At 41.2% G+C, this 20,000-nt stretch overlaps 1 protein-coding gene across 5 annotated transcripts in view; it reads right to left on the minus strand.

Moving 5' to 3' along the window:
- Positions 1 to 1,271: 1,271 nt before the first annotated feature.
- Positions 1,272 to 20,000, minus strand: part of LOC138015161 (uncharacterized) — a 67,045-nt gene continuing 48,316 nt past the window's right edge. For 3 of the 5 annotated variants that reach the window (XM_068862091.1, XM_068862090.1, XM_068862092.1), the window contains exons 12-18: positions 18,642 to 19,039; positions 14,948 to 15,741; positions 13,942 to 14,191; positions 12,670 to 13,482; positions 11,147 to 11,192; positions 9,407 to 9,580; positions 1,272 to 5,715 (exon numbers count right to left, since the gene is read on the minus strand). In XM_068862091.1, coding sequence (XP_068718192.1) covers positions 5,558 to 5,715; positions 9,407 to 9,580; positions 11,147 to 11,192; positions 12,670 to 13,482; positions 13,942 to 14,191; positions 14,948 to 15,741; positions 18,642 to 19,039 — 2,633 coding nt within the window. In that variant the 3' untranslated portion in view covers positions 1,272 to 5,557. The remainder of the gene's footprint in view (positions 5,716 to 9,406; positions 9,581 to 11,146; positions 11,193 to 12,669; positions 13,483 to 13,941; positions 14,192 to 14,947; positions 15,742 to 18,641; positions 19,040 to 20,000) is intronic. The other 2 variants (XR_011125504.1, XM_068862093.1) reach the window with 2 other exon arrangements.

Here is a 20,000-nt window from a genome sequence, read left to right on the forward strand (position 1 = left end):
TTTTCAGCATGTTACTGTTAAAATTTGATGTTTTAGGTTTAACAAATCTGTTATCATTTACTTCGAAATTACTTGTACGTGATGCTTTCTGGTACAATCCTTCTTAAAACAGAGTAAACCACTGTCACTTCTTTGTGATGTCAGTCTGTGAGCTGCATGGTAAAGATGTCAGACAATGGACCATTTTACAGTTCTGTGCTTACAGTTACCAGGCCTCTGCTTTTCTTATGTTAATAGAAATTCGTGAGCATTACAACAACCCGGATGATTTACATAAGAAAAGGAATGAGGTTTGAATTAAAGCAAGGTCAACTCCAGCTTTCTTTTATTCAAAGGCCTGGTAACTGAGCACAGACCTGTAAAAATGGTCTGTTGACAAAGTGTCCCTTTATTATAGTTTTTTCTTTGAAAATTGATGAATACCAGTGCCATTTGGAATGTAGGAGCAATTAACCATTCATCAAAATGTCCACCCCTAAATACTGTGCAATAAAAGCAGAACACAAGTGGCAGGACTTCGTCTTAAGAAAAGTATTCTCTGTCTTTGAGTTGGTTCAATGAAAGCGAAAGCGCGTGTTGTGATGTGTGATGTCATTAGACAAACGTGCATGACCCGTGCGACAATTTATGATCCTATGTCCGGAGGTGAGTAAAAACGAGGCCCCATGATGTATGAGTCAAATGGTCAATCAATCATTGAGTCATGAGTCAATGAGATTCACAGTCAATATAGCGATAATTTATTGATTAAGCCTAAGCCCTCGTTTCAGTGATTATGCCTAAGCAATCTCTGAAATTTTAGCTTTCATTTTATGGGTTAGGGTAACTGCACTAACTCATTGACTCATTGAATACTTGATACTCAGTGAAAACACTTTTTTTTTCCATTTCCCTGACCATTGTGTTGTGTACACTTGCGTTGAGTGTTCTTTAATATTTATTTTCGAACAAGCGTGTTCTACATTGAGTGAACGAGCTCAAAACTAAACCTGCGTACGTGTTCTTATCGGCGCTGTTGTCAATTTCGGCCCTCAGCCCGCGAGTAGAGCAGTTTGTTTTTCGTTTTGAAACCATTGAGTTGTGAACAATTTAATTTAATTTTCAAAGGAAATTTGTCTGCAAAGTAACCAATTAAACGATCAATGCAACTTATAATTCACGGCTGTATCTTGCAAAATAAAAATTCTACAAGTGAAACAACTTTCATGTGCTAGAGAGTTTGACTCCCCATTACATGTTTCACACTGAAAAGTTTGAAAACGCTTTGGCAATTTTGTAAATGGCACTGATTTTATTCAACTTAAATATTGCACATTCGTGTTAAAATTACGGCCGTTGAAAGATTACAGCAATACTTTCCATATTATTGCAAAACACGTTGACATTTACATTGTTGTTCGAGATGCAAAGTGTGCAATTTCTATTTGTATTGCATTATTGTTAACTAAATAAGTTGAGTTGCAGTACTTTGGCATATAAAAAATTACAACTACTTTTGGGTATTTTGGAACTCTGATACAAATCTGCAAACTATGTATTATATGGACTGTCTCGTTGGCACTTAGAGATAGCTACTCTTGGTAATAATATATAACAACATAAATTATTTGCTTCACTGCTAATTTCTCCTACCCCATACCAGTAGTAAAAAAAAACATATGAATATATTATGGTCTGAATAAAATAGGCTGGTAGTTTTTGTTCTGGATATTCACATAGACCATATTTCATTAATACAGCGAATTTGCATCATTTCTTTAGTCATGAGAGAACCCAGCATGGCCATGTGAACAATGGTGATTTAATTGGGGAGCAGGATGAGTTTGGGTATTATTTTTGCAGGCAAGGATGTGGTAAAACCTACAAGACCAAGCAAGGCAGAAACAGGTGACTAATTATGACCATGGTAGTAATGGCAGCCAGTTGTTTAAAATAATAAAATATAAATTAAATGAGTAAAATGACTTTTTGGGTGTTCTTTAAGTTGCTCAAAAAATGTTGTTTAAAACTCAGCAATTTTTGAGAAAGTTAAAAAAAACACCCAAAAATTCTCTTCCGTGTTAACTTGTTTCTTAAATAATGAAGAGAGATGCAAACAATGACATCAGAGAAGATTCTTCTATTTATGATTAAATATTGATGGTTGCCTATTTCAGACATGAACGTGACAAAACATGAAGCTTCTGAAATCCGTGAGCCTGATCCACCATATGATTTGCAAGTCAACACACTTGGAGAGTAAAGCCAAAGAAGACCACAAGTGGAACTACCATTGTCCAAGACTTAAGTACGGTTTTCTCATTGAACATCTGCAGGACCACACTGTGAAAGGGGGAGATGCAGGGGAAATTCCTGGATTTTCTGAAGGTTGCACTTCTCCTTCTTCACTGTCACTATCGGGTAAAATATGCATATGTTGTGTTACTATTTCTGGCGAAGATTTATGCAATTTTACCAAAGGACATAGCGCTGGAGGTTCTATTAAACAGGTTCTTCAACAGCTTGGGAAAGGCAGGGGAAGACATTCCTTTAGACTTGCGGATGGAACATCTAAATAAACTGTTAAAGCTTGCAATAAAGCAGTTAGGTCCAAACCTCAATGAAAAGAGTGCCTAAGGGATTGCCCAGCCTCTTGAAGCCATTCTCATCCGAATGTTGACAGAGACTGTAATATGAACCTAGATCTGGTTACCATAGCTCCAAATGCCTTGATAAAACAGCATGACCATGACAAGAGATCTCTATGACGAAAATGTTTTTGAAGTTCAGGCAGGGATGGCTTATCCTTCTTTTGAGAAATTCAACTTGAACTTAACTTACCGCAGAAGTTCGACTAACGTGAGTTGTATCACTGGAGGTCTGTCTAAAGCATGGCAAACAATGTATTATAGAAATTAACTATTTCAATGGTCTCTGCATCACATGGACGGAGATAGATGCATTTGTAATCTTTATTTAATACTGGATAGCAATATGATGTCATTTTACAGTAATCTAATTTGCATGTTTCACCGGGTTTTCAAGCTTTTTGACCGGTTAACCCATTGACGGCCAGTATGCCTTAAAGTGCCACACAAAGGAGACTAATGTTGTGCAAGCGCCTTATGACCCTGAAAATCCCTTGAAATTCAGTCATATTCATTCGAAACCCACGAAAATGCGAAATGGCGGTTGTAGTGCTGGCATCGTTAATATTCATCGCCTGTTTCCAAAAGGACGGCACACAATGAATGCAAAGCTGATGAGTCATTTGAAAGACTTGGATATTGCCTTATCTTTATGACCGACACTGGTTCAATACGGGAAACACGGCGAACGATCGCAAATGAAACGAAGATGGCGAGTCAAAAGTGTGGCGATGAACAGCAGAACTTACAAACGAGTAGGGGATAGTTTTGCCTTCCTGGCGTTATTTTTCCTTGTTTAAGAGAGTTCAACTCAGAATAGAGTGCTTTTTAACAATAAAGTAAGTCGGGTTTAAATTGAAATGCGAGTTTACATAAAAAATATGGGTAAACTGGCGTTTGAAGCGAGGACAACGATAAATCAGCCAACAAGATGGAGTCGCCAAACAAATGAGGTTTATCCCCAGCGTAAAAACCACACAACTGATGTCACAAGTGTGACCGGCAAGGTCTTTGCGAGAGTGCTACTACCAAGACTTCAAAAACGTGCAGACCGCATCTACCCAGAATCACAATGTGGTTTTCGCAGTGGACGTTCAACAACGGACATGACATTCTCAGTGCAACAAATCCAAGAGAAATGCAGAGAACAAATTAAAGAAGAACTCTCCACGTAGCCTTTGTGGACCGCACAAAAGCTTTCGACATGGTGAGCAGAGAGGGCCTATTCGCTATCCTTCAGAAACTGGGATGTCCACCAACATTGCTTAGCCTTGTGAAATCGCTCCACGGGTGACATGAAAGCCTCGGTCTCCTTTAAAGGAGCCATGTCGAAAAGTTTCCCTGTAAACAGTGGTGTCAAACAAGGGTGCTACACTCGTTTCACACTGTGCCAGTGGCCTACAACGCCTGCTCAACAAATTTAGTGCAGCCTGCGCTGAGTTCGCACTGGTAATTAGCACAAAGAAGACAGTCATCACCAAGGTGATCCATCACCAATCATAGTTAACGGTCAAGAACTAGAAAGTGTAGAGAACTTTGCGTATCTAGGCTCCACTATCAACAGAGGGTTGACCATTGAACAGGAGTTGCTGACTCGCACAGGAAGAGCAGCCTCCACTTTCAACAGTCTACGTGAACAAGCCTGGCACAACAAATACCTGACTATTCGCACAAAGTGCCGCATCTATGAATGCTGCATCTTGAGCACTCTGCTTTACGGAGCCGAAACCTGGACCACATATGCTCGCCACGAAAAGAAGCTGAATCCCTTCCATCTCCGTTGCCTACGCCGCATCATGGGGATAAACTGGTGGGATAGAATCACAAATGAAGAGGTATTATCGCGTGCTGGTAGCCACTCACTGTTCCAGACTCTGAAGATTCGAAGGATGCGCTGGCTGGGGCATTTGCGTGGGATGCCCGATGGTCGCCTTCCCAAAGACATTCTCTACAGTAAGTTGTGCACGGGATCGAGACCCAGAGGTCGCCCTATGCTGCGCTTCAAAGACGTGGCAAATCGTGACTTGGTGGCCCTGGACATAGACACTGAAAGATGGGAAGACCTTGCTGAGGACAGGACAGGCTGGAGGAATGCACTCCGAAAAGGAGGCGAAGCACTGGAGGCCTGATAGCTCGAAAAGCTGGCGATACAAAGACTAGCCCTGTGACAGTAACATGTAAATCTCTCGAAGACTGTTTGCCATATATATCGATGTCACAAGTGTTACTGACCTCACATTGCCATATCAAAAATCCAACTACCCAATACATAGATTGTTAGGTGGGGTGATCACTAGATCAATAGATCACCATATCGATGGATCGATGGAGCCGTAGATTGATGGATCATTAGATCATTGGAATCGCTTGATCACTGGATCGGTAGATCGAAGGATCGGTAGATCGCTGGATCAATACATCGATTTGTCAGTAGATCGCTGGATCCCCGAACGGTACGGGTAGATCGCTGGATCAGTAGATCAATGATTGATCAATAAACCAATTTGCTAATCACATCCCTAAATAATCAACTATCCCTGTGGGAAACCTACCCTGCTTGGCAGAGATTTCCTTGTTTTCCTTCCGAGAAGGAAAGGAACCCTCGGCGAGGATCTCCTCGATGTCGTCCAGACCTTTGGATGAGTAATTTAACTCTTCACCGGTTTAAAGCCAGTTATAACCAGTTTAAATTTTAACTCCTACCCAATGGGGGAAGAGCTGAAGTGACGTTGCATTAACGTCACGACGCGCATGCGTGACAGAACATCGAGGAGATCAGTGCAGAAGCCCTGCAGGGGAAGACTAACGAAACCTCTGCCAGCAAGAGTAAGTGAAGCCATTCGTATGATTCGTTCGATACAATGATTACAACCCATCCGATTCCTGACATTTTCAGACACTCATATTGTCTTCTGTTGAACTGTTTGCTGTTAAACATCCTTAGCCTCCATTGCATTCTTGCAAGAATGAAGACCACAATACTTCACAGCTAAATTTGGTCGTTTCACCAAGGGATGCTGTAATGCTCGTGCTAGGCATTGATAAGTAGCATCAGATGCAAACGTTTCTTTCCATGTTCTTAGAACACCTGAAAAAAAAAATCTATTTAATCACAATTTTATCCAAAAGTGACTTCGTCATAGAAACTGGCAGATTAAGAATCCCTCTTCAAACAGAAAAGGAAGCAAACATGCATTAAATTGCGTTCCTTCATTCCACTCAACGAACACCTGTTTCTTCCCGTTGTTGTTTTTACATCCGATTATCGTGTAACCAAACTCTTAATTGACGTCACGCAACTTCGCTCAAGAGGCAAGCCTCAAAATTTTCCTTCCTTAGTCAATTGACCATGATCTCCATAGTCGTTTGGGTATTTTTTTGGGATGGAAGCGGAGTCGTGAATCATGAATCATAGTTTTAAATCTTTTAAGAATCACGAAACTCGGGAATCATGACTGACAACGACACAGGAAAGCTGAACAAAATACATGCATGAATTAATTACTTCCGATCCAGGTACAAAATCGCTTTTAAAAATCATGATCATTGAGGCAAAAACCAAAAAAATGAAGAATACATTAAGACTCGAATGATTTCGCCTCTATCCTCGATTGTAAATGTCTTGGTATGAAGACGTTGCAATTGCGCCAGAATAGATAGAAACATGATTCTGTGAACTTTTTTAATGTAATAAACTCGTTCTTTCTTTATTATTAGCTATTATTGATGTATTGCTATTCACTTAATTTTCACGTCTTGTTATGTTCCCACGTACAGATTTTTTTTTAAACTTTATACAACTAGTTAATGATGTACTTTTGCCAAAAAGGCAAAAAAAAAAGGGGGGGGGGGACTCACCGTGCTCGTTTTCGAGATAAGGTGCATTTTTAGAAGCTTGCGTTATTTTAAGGCGATCTTAGCTTACAGCTGTCAGCAATAGAACAAAGCTACATTAGCGAAATTTAGATCAGGTAAACGAACTCAATTCAACATAACTATTACAACAAAATAAACTTTTGCAGCTGATGTCTTTTTCTGGGGTGAAATAGACCTTGAAAAACTATACATGTTAACCTAAGAAAGAAAACTTCGATCGCACAAGCATAAAAGGCGAAATATTTGTAACTTCTCACGTACAGAGTTTTTTTGTTTTTTGCTAAATCTAGGGAAAGAAAAATGGGGGTCACCGAGCATTCAAGAGAGTAAAATCGCTGCGAAGTCCTCAAAGCGATTCTTGGGTTGCACGTCACGCAAGTCAAAACAAATCGCTTATCATTTAAGAAATTGAGTCAAGAAATGGAAATGTTATAGAAGAGCAATAAATAAACAACGGGTCCAAGTCTCGGGGCTGTGCGATATTCCGTACTTGAGTTATTCGGCGAAATTTATTACTCAAATTTGTAGGGTTTAGTATGGAGGCACCATGTTGGTGTACTGCTGAAGTACATGGCGGCCGGAAACCTGTAAAAACATCTGGAATTTAGTTTGGCTGTCTTCTGTATAATGAGCTAGCAAACACTCGTATAGACACGTCTCCTAGTATACTGGCTGTTTAGGCCACAAAAAACACGAGGGAATCGATGTTTTTATGCAACTGGCATGTTTTTCGAAAGCCGTCAACATGTCACGCACTGTGAAAAACTCAGAAATTCAAACTGCTCTACTTTCGAAACGAAGCACGGTACCGAGCTGAAAACATGCAAGCAGATATATTTTTAAAACCTCTTGTAATTGATCAAGATAAAAACTCAAAAGGCTTTGTACTTTTGTATTTAATTTTTTTGTGACGTCACGTGCAACCCAAGAATTGGCTATTCGCACTGTCACGACATTGCGTGACATTTTCGAGAAGACCTGGGTCTACAGCTATCCTATGATGCCCCACGCTTTCACGTTCCATTCTCGTGGAAAATGTTTGCGCCTTTGGCATGGTGTTTACCTTGGTCAACACTCATTGCCATCCCTCAAACTGACATTTCCCTTTCTATTCAACTCACACGACCTACAATCTACTTCAGACTTCAGAAACAAACAATGTGCAGAGAACATTCAGTTTAGGCGAGGCAAAGAGTTAAACCCGGATCGATGGGTTCTCTTTGCATATTCCAATATCCACTAGACTAACGAGACAAGCTCATGGAAAATCGAATTTTTTAGAGTATTGACATAGTAGTACCCAGCAAAACAAGTAAAAGCTAACCGTCTTCAAAGTGGTTTTTAGACCTAAATACTGTAGATCAGCGCGGCTTTGCTTAGAAACGCTATTTCTTGATGAACTAAAGCTCTAATTCTGCCTGTTTTCATTCTTTTTACAGCGATAGGCTTCTCATATTAAGGTGGGATATTGCGTCGTGTAATTGTAAGGAAATGTCCAATGTCAGTTTGCAGGATTGCCATTAGTGTTGGCCGTTTACCTTAGTGATCTGCGATGCATGACGCGTGCGTGACTTGCGCGAAAAAATGCGCAGTAGCGAAATTTTCATGCAGAAAGGTACCATGAGCGAATATGAGTGTTGTTCATTTCATCCACTGTTTCCGAGTTCATGTCGGTCTCCTCTTCAAAACGAGTCTAACAGGGTTCGTGCTCGATTTTGTCTGTAAAATTCCAGGAGTATTCAAGGAGTTTTCAAGAACAAGAAATCGAGTTTTCAAGGTGTCTTTAAAAGAAGATTTCTATGCCATACATAGTGTTTCAGTGTTTTCTTTGCTGAAAAAGCCTCCCTTGATATTCCTTACCACATCCTGCAAGTTGAGTGCACGCACAGACATCTTAATTTTAGGTTTAATTGTTTCCCTAATAGTCAATTTTGGGCTCAGTTTTTGAAATTTCTCTTTTCACTTAGCATGATGCAATCTCAACAATTTTCACCCTAGATAAAACTCAAGGAGTTTTCAAGCAGTTTTCCGTAAAATCCTTTTTTTCAAGGGCTTTTCAAGTGCCCTTGAAGTCCAAAATTAAATTCCAGGGCTTTTCAAGGACTTCAAGGAGTTGCACGAACCCTGTCTAAGTATGAAGTTTTCGTGGTAGTAATTAGTTTTACTTTAAATATGAATGAAAACTAATTTTCATAAAAACTTCGCACTTATAATAGATTCACTTTGAAAAGGAGGCAGACAGAGCGAGAAATGCACCTTGCGAGCCTCCCACGTCGTAGGTTCAACTGATGCAAAGGAGCACTTGGATTTTTTCCGAGTATCCCCGAGTCACCACTGACGAGTCTCCTATAGCTCAGTAGCAGAGCATCCGAACTAGTAGTCGGAAGGCTGGTCGTAGGTTCGACTCCTACAAAGAACCATGGACACTCGTCGTTTTTGTTTGATGCATTTTCTTTGACGTCCTTTCCTAAACGACTTGAGATCAACAAATTCAACGTTTCTTTGAAGGAGACAGACACACGACAATGATTCTCATCTTTCAGTTTGTCAATTAACTTCATTGCCGTTTATTATAAATACATAAATAAATATAAATACCAACTTTATTCATTTAATACAATGAAAGGGAAGGATACCAGAGGTTATCCCTATCGAGGGTATCCGCCCGCAGCCGGATGTCATAGACTGAGAGTCAATTTTGATGAGGGAGGAAAACCGGAGTACCCGGAGAAAAACCCTGGGAGTCAGATTGAGATCGACTGAAACTCAGCCCACATACGACCCGAGGCCAGGGTTGAACTCGGGTCACAGAGGTGGGAGGCGCGGTTGATAACCGCTAAACCACCCTGACACCCTGGGTTCAGATCAATTACGATTTTAAGAATCCACACTATTATACTCACTGTAGCACTTTTCAAACAGTTTAGGTTCGTCTTCTTCAATTTGCTCCAATACCCCGTCCGGGACATTCAGAGCTCTGCCAACCATCTTCCATGAGGAACCAAGTTCATTCGCAATGAGAAGAACATCATCGGATGAAGGGGTCCCAGTCTTGAATGAGAAATTTGGGTCCAAAGCTGAAGAGTAAAATAAATGAACAACAGGTTGGGCAGATGAGTTAGCGCATTGCTGAGAACATTTATCTTTGCGACATGTGTCCCGGTTGCAGGGGTCAGCGTCACATGTGGCTTGAATTTGTTCGTTCTGTGTTCTTATTCAAGATGTTTTTCACCGGGTATTCCCGTTTTTTCATCATGACAAAAGAATTGTTGATTTGATTTGATCCACAGTCACTCCTATTGGTGGAACAATGAGCAAGTAACATCATCCATTCTTACAAGGGAATCTTTACTAACGTCATCGTTTACATTTTGTTTCACTACATACGAGTTTGCTTACAGAATTGAAGGCATCTTGTTATCTACAAATTAACTTCAAAGGTTAAACGAACTTGTTAACCTTAGTTAAATCTCCACCGCGCACCGGTGGCTCAGTTGGTTGAGCGCCGGGCTGTCACGGGTCCAAACCCCGGCCAGATCAACACTCAGGACCTTAAAATAACTGAGGAGAAAGTACTGCCTTTGTAATTTCATTCGCAAATAGTTCGACTTTCAAGTCTTCTGGGATAAGAACTATAAACCGTAGGCCCCGTCTCACATATATCTATGTTCATAAGTTCCCTTTGGGACGTTATAGAACCTACACACTATTTGAGAAGAGTAGGGGATGAAATCCCCAGTGTTGTGGCTGTCCTGTTCTCTCCAGCAGAAGTGGTCGGCTTGGTAGTGATGCCTCTAAAAAGGCTTATGGTGTATGAGGACACCTAAGCAGAAACAGTCATAAGTCAAAAAGGGACTTTGCCGAGTGCTGGAAAATGTATCTCCAATTGTAGGCCTTTTAGCTTCTCGTGCTGAAAGTATCTCTCACGAGTGAGCGAAGCGAACGAGTGAGAGATACTTTCGTATCCCCAAGTCGCCGTGTAATGTTCTGTTTATTATACAGATATTGATGAAATGTCTAGATTCAAAACAACTTGTTTTATTCATTTTCGAAATGATGAAAAAGTGGTCACCAACCAGCATGTTGTGTAACATGAAACAAGATATGAAAGTTATGAAAAGCAAATCATGATAACGTAAATTTTTGCGATAAAAATGTTAATGTAGTAGAGAAGAATTATATTGAAGCACAAAAGTATCTTACAATGAAGACGAAGCTCGCGTTTTATTGGCTAATCGTGTTCGCTGCCATGTCGACACCTATATTCTCACATGTGAAAGATAAAAATGATATGTTCACTGCGCGCGGTGAAGATATGATTTTTTAGTAAAAGGAGAAATCTTGGTATTTCATCAGTATCTATATAATAAAGTTACTTATGCAATGCAATTTCAACATGCAGCACTTTATTCTCGGCTGACTTGTGCTAAGGAGGCAAAAAATTGTAAACATATTCCCGTGTTCATCCATGCCTTTCATCGTAACAACGCTTATAGATTCGGCGAACAAAGATCACTTTCGGGATCACTTGGCATTCTGGAATGCAAGTTAACCTCGCTTCGGCAAATACAGGAAACTTCTCGTTACCTTACAATATAATGGCCAAAGACACAAAAAAAATATTGGACTTATGCTTGGCGTACCTACATGTACTGCCTCCGAAGACATGCCCATTTCCTGTTCCTCGGTCTGTAATAAAAAGGACATCCCTATCTTTAAAGACTCGAAAATGGATCCAGATTTATTGCCAGTACATTAAATGCTCTCGCTCCACAGAGCGAGTTTCAATCGAGTGTCATAAAACCAAAACCAAAGTAATTACTTTGGCCAATCAAAAAGGACGGAGACAATCCGGTAAACCAATCAAAATTCGAAGTAATTACACGTAGCAAACACAAAGCGCGGGAAGATGTGTACGCGTGAGCCACGATTAGTTTTGGTTTCACTTCTGATTGGTTGAAAAAGTGGCGCGAGAACTTTGAAACAATCACTGAGTAATGCAAAACCAAAGCAATTCGCTAATTACTTTCGACACTCAATTGAAAACCGCTCTACTTGTCCAGGAACACTAATATTAAAGCCGGTATCCTGTCCCATATATCAAAAGTGTTGCAACACAAATTGCACTCGTTATGCTCAGAAAATTCATCATTTATCGTTATTTGTCCCCGACTCTCGTTTCCGCTCATTCTTGGGGGCAAACAGGATAAGACAGATAGAAAAAAGAACTGGAACATTGCTATTAAAGCAGACCGCGTGACAAAAATCCTCCTAAAGCTGAGTTAACCAGATGTAAAGTCGACCTCCTTGACCAGCTAAGAAAAGTGTTGCGATAACATCACTTTCAACTTTGAACGTACTTTTAACGAGCTTTTTGGCTCACAAGGACAGACAGAGGTTAGAGGGAGGCTAGGCGTGACATGGTATACGATGCGATTGATCGATGGATGGATTAATTGATTGCTTGACTGCCTGACTGACTGACTGCCTGACTGACTGCCTGACTGACTGACTGACTGACTGACTGACTGACTGCCTGACTGCCTGACTGACTGCCTGACTGCCTGACTGCCTGACTGACTGACTGCCTGACTGACTGACTGACTGACTGACTGACTGACTGCCTGACTGCCTGACTGACTGACTGCCTGAATGACTGCCTGACTGACTGACTGACTGACTGACTGACTGACTGACTGCCTGACTGCCTGACTGACTGACTGCCTGACTGACTGCCTGACTGACTGACTGACTGACTGACTGCCTGACTGACTGCCTGACTGACTGACTGCCTGCCTGCCTGACTGCCTGACTGACTGACTGCCTGACTGACTGCCTGCCTGACTGACTGACTGCCTGACTGCCTGACTGACTGCCTGACTGCCTGACTGACTGACTGACTGACTGACTGACTGACTGCCTGCCTGCCTGACTGACTGCCTGCCTGCCTGACTGACTGCCTGACTGACTGACTGCCTGACTGACTGACTGACTGCCTGACTGACTGACTGCCTGACTGACTGACTGCCTGACTGACTGCCTGACTGCCTGACTGACTGACTGACTGACTGACTGACTGATCGATCGATCGATTGATTGGCTTAAGGGGTCTCTAAGTTTCCAAATGACACTTACTTAGCCTTTGACTGTGAGAGCTCGCATTTACCTGGGAATGTTGGAGTTCAAACCACTTCTCCAGTCCTGGAATCGTAACCGTTTCTCCCGAAAAATCGTTCAGACAAATCAGTTCTTCCCAAGGAGGTACTCGCAGAAAATGAAGGCAATCGTCTTGGCCACAACTCTGAGACCCAGGTAGGGAACCTACGTGACCACTTTGCAGGCAATGAGTACATGCCGCACACAGCTCATACCGAAGATTACGTAGCCAGGAAAGGTCACGTGAGAAGCCATTCAACGTTTTCTCGATGAAAGTGCGAACTTCGATGGCCATTTTATTTGAAGAATTGCTCGCCGACGGTTTGTGTGAACACTGATTCCTCTTTAAAACGACTTTGATGAACCTTTTTCTGCAAATCAGGATAAGGCTGAATGTTAACTGCCTTCCAACGAAAAACCTGGCCCCATTATTGAACAGTTGAGGAGGTTTCTTGAGCTCATTTTCGGCGCACCAACTGATGCATCTTGACACAAGCTGTGGAAACAACCCATGAGGTACAAAACCATCGGGAAAATGCAAAAAGAGTGGGCAAGGATCGCGTTCAGAGGGCTTGATCTCGCGCAGGGCCGATGGTGATGACCTTAACTGTGTTGGTACGAAGTAGCTTATTTCTTCTTCGATGTCTGAAGTCGACACCCCTGAGGAAAATTTGGCGATTAATCCATACAACTCCATCATTTCAAGGATGTCCTCTTTGAAAAGGCCTCTTTCAATAAAATGGGCAAAAACGTGGTCCACAAGAGTTGTCCTCAGAATGCCGTTTTCTTCGAGTTCTTTCCAACAATCCAAGTACAAAGGATTCTAAGAATGAGGGAAAAGTGAATTGCCATGAGGAAGGGTAATAAAAAGACGAAGAACATGTCTCAGTATAATTTCGCGTGCATGTGGCAGAAACGAAGGAGTGCAACATACAACAAGCAAAATATTGTGCTTGAAAACGCCAGAAGATCAGACTGAAATCCTTTATTCTTCGACAACCACAAAAACAAACAAAACGCATGGTGAAATTTTGGATACTATGTCGTAGTTTCTTAACAACTCACAGAATCATTGTAATTTTTCCTTGTAAACTTCAGCCGAGTCGCCCTCCCTTCGTGTATATAGTAGTTTGTTTGTATTTTGCTCGCTCGCAAAGCACCCATCGGTCATTAAAGGAAAACGGAAGCTACAAGTGGCCTAAAGAAAATAACTTTGGTAGATTGTTCAGTTTTGCTTCTTTTGGACGTTGATTACAAATGCGTAATTGCAAAATTCACTCACAGCCTCGTCAAAACGCGGTACTGCAATTAATTGCTTGAATAAGTCAATCAACCACTGGGCCTGCAACACCACGGTCCGCCCATGCTTCACAATGACACCAAGGTCATGATAGAAATTCATCATGGCTGTTATTTCGTCTTCGTCATCGACATGGCAAACTTGTTTAATTATAGTAAGCAGCCGATCAAGATCAATGTGGTACGTCTGCTTGGCCACAAGAGCTCCCACAACTCTTTCAAAATTGAACCACCTGCGAAACAATGAGACGCATGAATCACGTAAGGAACTTAAATTATTGATTTGGTTCTCTAATCCGCTCCGAGGGGTTTTCCCCGGGTACTCCGGTTTTCCCCTCCTCAAAAACCAACATTTGATTTGATTTGATTTGTTCTTATTTCAGTTAATTTGTAGTCTCTCCAATTGGTAGAGCACTCGTGCTTGGCTAAATAACCTTGAGACTTACTTTTATTATTATTATTATTATTATTATTATTATTATTATTATATATAAATTAGTCGTGCATCTAATTACCTACTTTTCAAGACATGAGGCAAAACGTCTCAAAAAAAAAAAAAAAAGAGGATGAGTCGGATGACCCAGAATCGACCCACAGGTATACAACAAACCGCTACTTGCATGGGATTCTGAAACTGTCTTACTTGAAATTAAACGGCCGAAACTCGCATAAAACAACACAAACTAAATCTTGAGATTGTCTCGGGTAAATGATAAAAAAAACTTTCGAAATCTGTAGGAAACAAGACGACGGCTTTTTAAAGTGCTACTACGCGCAAAAAATCACCTCTCGTTTGTTGAAATAACCACAAAACATTTCGCCTGTTGAGCATTCAACGCAAGTACTTTCGAAATGTAAAGAAAAACGAAAAATGATTTTTTTCATCGTAGTAGCACTTTAAGACAGTAGAGCTTTTAAATCGTTTCTCGGCTCTACTGAAGTATTCCCCAGATAAGGCAACATCAAAGATAAAAGACTGGCCATCGTACCTCAGCGGCACCTCTTCACCCATGTATGGCTCTTTTTTCAACACTTTCATGATCTCCTGCCGAAGCTTTTGAACACCTTCATCGTTCTCATCCTTGTTGTTGACAGCAAAGAATTTCCGTCTGACATGCTTCACGTACGCCTTGTCTGTGATACTCTTTTGGATGCAATTTTGCGCGGTCTCCACTTCTTCAAAAGGCTGATCTGCGTTTGTTCCTACGATTATCACTGGTGGTCGAAGATAATTATAACACAGCTTTGTTGCTTCATTCTCAAGGTTTTTGTTAGCATCAACATCAACAGATCGAATATTGTGCACCGAAACCAACCATGACAACAAATTGTCTAAGTTTGTTTCATTGTTCATGTTGTCCAACAAAATGTCATTAATTCCCTGTCTGGCACATGGCTCTGCTTCTGCCAACAAGTTTTTATTGAGATTATACACCAAGAGGTAAACTGCTCGCTCAGAGAGAAACACGGAATGTGAAGCATAATAAAGATGTTGGCCTGCAAAATCCCACAGAGTTAAAATCACTTCTTTCGTTTTGATGTGATCTTCCAGTCGGAGATTTTGCAAGTAACGCACAACTAGGTCGGTGACGTCATTTGGCAAGGTCGCAGGATCGATATTTAACTCCAGTTCGTTGCTTTTATCTACTGGCCCTTTATCCTTGGGTTTTTCCACCTCCTCTGCGATTTCGCTTTTCTCGTCCGTATAAGACGATGATTTAGCCTCATTTGGTGGTGACAACAAGTGTTCTTGGTCTTCAAACCCCTCTTTAAGGCGGCTCTTCTGGAAAGAAAAGTAGTGATTTACATCTTTCATTGTGAAAGAGGCTGTTGGTCAGACAAAATGATCGAGACTCCCTTACCCTTGAGGGCTACTTAATCTTGCAGTAAGAAAAGTCATAAAGAACATATATTTTCAAATCCATATTAGCAGCTAGTGGGACCTGTAGTGTTCATACTAACTTACTGTTCCCATTGCCCCGGTATAAGTTATGTGCCATGGGTCAAGACCACGCGCAGCAAGGAAACGAAGCTCAATTCGTGTGCTATGGTATATCGAACTTAATCGCGGATAAATTCGGAAATATTCGGCAGGATCCAATATCGAAAGAAACCATTCCATCGACCTGCATTCGACTACCGCAGTCAAATCTAGTCAGGGGCTTAAAATCGGAAGCATGCACATACAACTCCAGCCCTCTAACCACTGCGACACGTGACCCTCCCGAATTAAGCTAACAATGTCTTCTCTCATGCCGTAGAATTCATAGTGCCGATTACGGATTTGTGAGAACACGTTTTTGTCAAGAAAGCGTACACATTTCTCGGTGAACAAGTCTTCATTTCCATTGAAGGCTGTAGCCTGACAGCCGAAAGCTCGAAAGTTTTTTAACTGTATATAGCCAGTGAACGTTTTTTATAATAATTTTTTAATATGTTTTACCCTGGCTACGGTTCTTCTATTTTTAAAAGTCCCAATATGTATTAGCAGAAACCCATAAGGGTTGAAACGTGTAACGCGCGTTCACAGCTTCCGAATATTCAGTGCGAACTGATTGGTTGAATGTTTCATTGCTAAGAACCATATTTGGAAACCCCTCGCTCTTGTTGTTCCAAATATGGTACTTAGCAAGTCGAATATTCAGAAGCTTGTTTCCAAGCACACAAGGGGCCGTTACACGTTTCAACCCTTATGGGTTTCTGGTATTAGTCAGTATCAAAAATACCACAATACTCTGTTTGTCCCTCCAAAATCTTGCATAAATATTGTTCCCAGTTTCTCTAGGGACCAGTGTAAGTCCCAACAGAAAGTATCCTGAACATTCTTAAAGGTTAGCTTTAAGAATGTTTAGGATACTTTCTGTATTGGTGAAACAATGACCTGCAACCTGTGACCTGCGACCTGCAGATTAGACCCGCCGGCACATGCGACTAAATTTTTTGTTGTGCGCCTAAAAGATCACGCCTTAACAGCTTAAATACAGCGCGACTAAATTGCCTCTCTGCTTTCGCACTTGACTATACTTGCGTACTCCGAGTGGTACGTCACGAAACATAAGCTTCAATCAACAGATATAAAGATATATATAACAAAATCTGACCATAAATAATAAAGTTACATTATTTTCCTTTCATCGGTGTGTGTTTATTTGACGTCAGGTTTCTCAACGAATTCCCCCAACGCCGGTGAAGGTCCATTTTTCCTGCTGATGTTTCATTCCATTCCATACTAAAACTCCGCTGACACATGCAAATGAAGACTATGAATGAAGAACATGCTTATTGCGCAGGTCAAAGGTTTGTGAGAGGGTCAACAATATGAGCCTTTTTCTTCAAGGAAAGAAAATTGTTAAAAAAGTGAATTATATCCCAGTTACGTCATCGCGCTTGTATTGTCTTGTATGCAATAATTTTCTGTTAAAGAGCCAGCCATCACATTTCTACAAAAGCGAGTAAATCTGCCTCGAATAATACTACGTCACTAAATCAGTCCGTGATAAAGCTAAAGAGGATGAGCCAACGAACATTTAAAGAAAATATACAAATTTCAAAAAGTGGAGTTAAACGAATTTGAGTAACTAGAGTGGGATTCAGGGAAAGAATTGATGTGCTTTCCACGTGCATTCATCTGCTTCATCGTTAGTCAATGGTTGCCTGCTAGCAGAGGTCTCTTTTCTTTTGCGTTCGCTGGGCTGACGAGTACAGGAAAAGAGACCTCAACCATGGATCGAAATTCCGTGCAGCGGTTACTTAGCGACCGAATCCTCACGTGATGCTTCATGTTGTGTAGGCTCACTTAACAACAGCGGAATTACTGTAAAGGAATGCGCGCGTCAAAGTCAGCAAACATATCGTGGGGCATTATGCGGCTTGAAGAGTCCTGTCCAAGGTTGTGGACGGCGGTTGGATAAAAGCGAGTTTCGACCCATGGCAGAGGTCTCTTATCCCGTACTATGCAAAAAAAAAACAGAGACCTCACTTAGTAGGGAAATTCAGTTCAAAGGGTGCCAGATCTTTAAATGCGTAACACTTCTCAAGCATTTACAGAGTTAGAGCCTCGTTTAATGCTAAGACTGTTTTTTTATTGGTAGCAGTAAATCGAAAGCAGCAACGGAACAAAAGTACTTCAAGACGTTTTGGCCAGACAGGAAACAGCCCAGCGCAAAGAGTTTCAACGACAGCTTGCAGTCAAAATTCAACATTGCTTATATAATAGCGAAAGAACAACTCCCGTTCATTAAGTACCGGCTGCTGCTTTTGCTTTATAAAATGAATGGAGTTGACATCGGTCCAACCTACGACAACGACGTCAAACGCGCAGAATTTACCTCTGCCATTTGCGACAGCATAAAGTCTGATCTTGGTGACCCAATGGAATCATCAATGAACGCGTCTATTATCAATTATGAAGTTGTGGATCTATTCCGGTTTTGAAGTATATTTTCTTTGGTTACAAGTGTATACTGAAAAGGAAGTACATGATGAAAACTTTTCTGTTATCTCGAATGTACTTTAATAGGCTAGTTAAAAGGAAAAACAGCTCACTTTCGGTTACCGTCCGCGTCTCAAAAACGCGCGTGCTTAATCAAGCTCCCTATTTCTTTTTTAACACCATCGCCAACACCGATCTTGTGCAAAATAGACTCACGCAAGGTCTCGCTCCATTAGGTAATTATATCATACCTGGACCTGGACCTGGACCTGGACCTGGTCCGATTCTGCCTCTGTGTCAGTGATACTTGTCTCGTTTGCCTCAGTTTGGGCCAAATCTTTAGCGATTAGCCTTGCTATTTCTTCCCCAAACTCGGATACCTCAATTTCCTTTCGTTCAATTGGCGTAAAATTCTTGACTTGATCCACTTCGATTTCACACGTCGATGGATGAACTTCAACTCCAACAGTACTCTCTTCGCTAGGGTCAAAAGGCAAACCGAGTAAAGATTTCTTCAGGCTTGTTTTGCCTGCACGGTCCTGTCCAAGAAGCATGATGCGCCCGCGATAAACTTTGACTTTGCCGGTTTGCATAGCCTTCTGAAAAGCATGCTCAGCTTTTGGGCCCCGGGCTCGAATCTCCAGTGGAACTGTAAACGAACAAAAAACTGAATACTTGGAAAAAAACAAAATACTTCTCACAGGAGTCCGACGTATAACTGAGATACAATACCAACTGACTTGAATCGAACGAGCTCATTTTCAAGCGCTTGGAGTAGGTTGCACACATTTAAAGGGGGACTCTGACGAAATTACACGATTTTTTAAAAAGTCTCAAATCCTCGAAGAAACGCCGCCAAAATGTTGCATACGCTTTTCAAATAATGAATTTAACTTACTTTCACCAACATTTCAATGTTATTACGTCGAAATACTTGTTTTTCATAGCATCCGCCATTATTGGTATGTCGCCTGCATACTTATTCGAGAAAGCCTGGAGCGAGGACTTATGACGTCACTTACTCAACATATCGCTCGCTGCTACTTGAGTAAACAATGGAAAACATGTCAGAAAGCGAAGCTTCGTCTTTTATCGATCATGATTTATCGACTTCGGAATTATCGTTTGACTTCGAAAAACACTGATGATTAGGAAGTTTAAAAACTGTTTGGTTCGAGTCGCCATAGGATTAAGAAACCGAAAGAACGAGCGATACACATCAATGTATGAGCAAGGGCAAACTGCGAAGTCTCGGTATTAGAGCGCTGTATAATACGCTTAATTTGGATTGCACTTTACAATTTTCCTTGTCGGGAAATATTTTCATGTATTTTACAACGTAGCAATTAAGAATGACAATGGCAATAATTTTCCTAGCTCCTGAATAGATTTCTACGATCAGTTTCATACCGACAGTTTATTCGTCTTGTTTGGGACTTCATGGGGTATATCATACGTTGATGTGTGTATCGCTCGTTCTTTCGGTTTCTTAATCCTATCGCGGCTATTCCTCAAACCCACTCGTCTAGACAAAAAGATTGAAATCCAGGCCGATCGGTGGTAGTTCTTTATCATCTGCAACTGCTTCCAGCTTCCCCCAGCACCGATCA

The sequence above is a fragment of the Montipora capricornis genome, chromosome 9 (assembly GCF_036669925.1).
Source record: "Montipora capricornis isolate CH-2021 chromosome 9, ASM3666992v2, whole genome shotgun sequence".
In the NCBI taxonomy this organism is placed as follows: Eukaryota; Metazoa; Cnidaria; class Anthozoa; order Scleractinia; family Acroporidae; genus Montipora; species Montipora capricornis.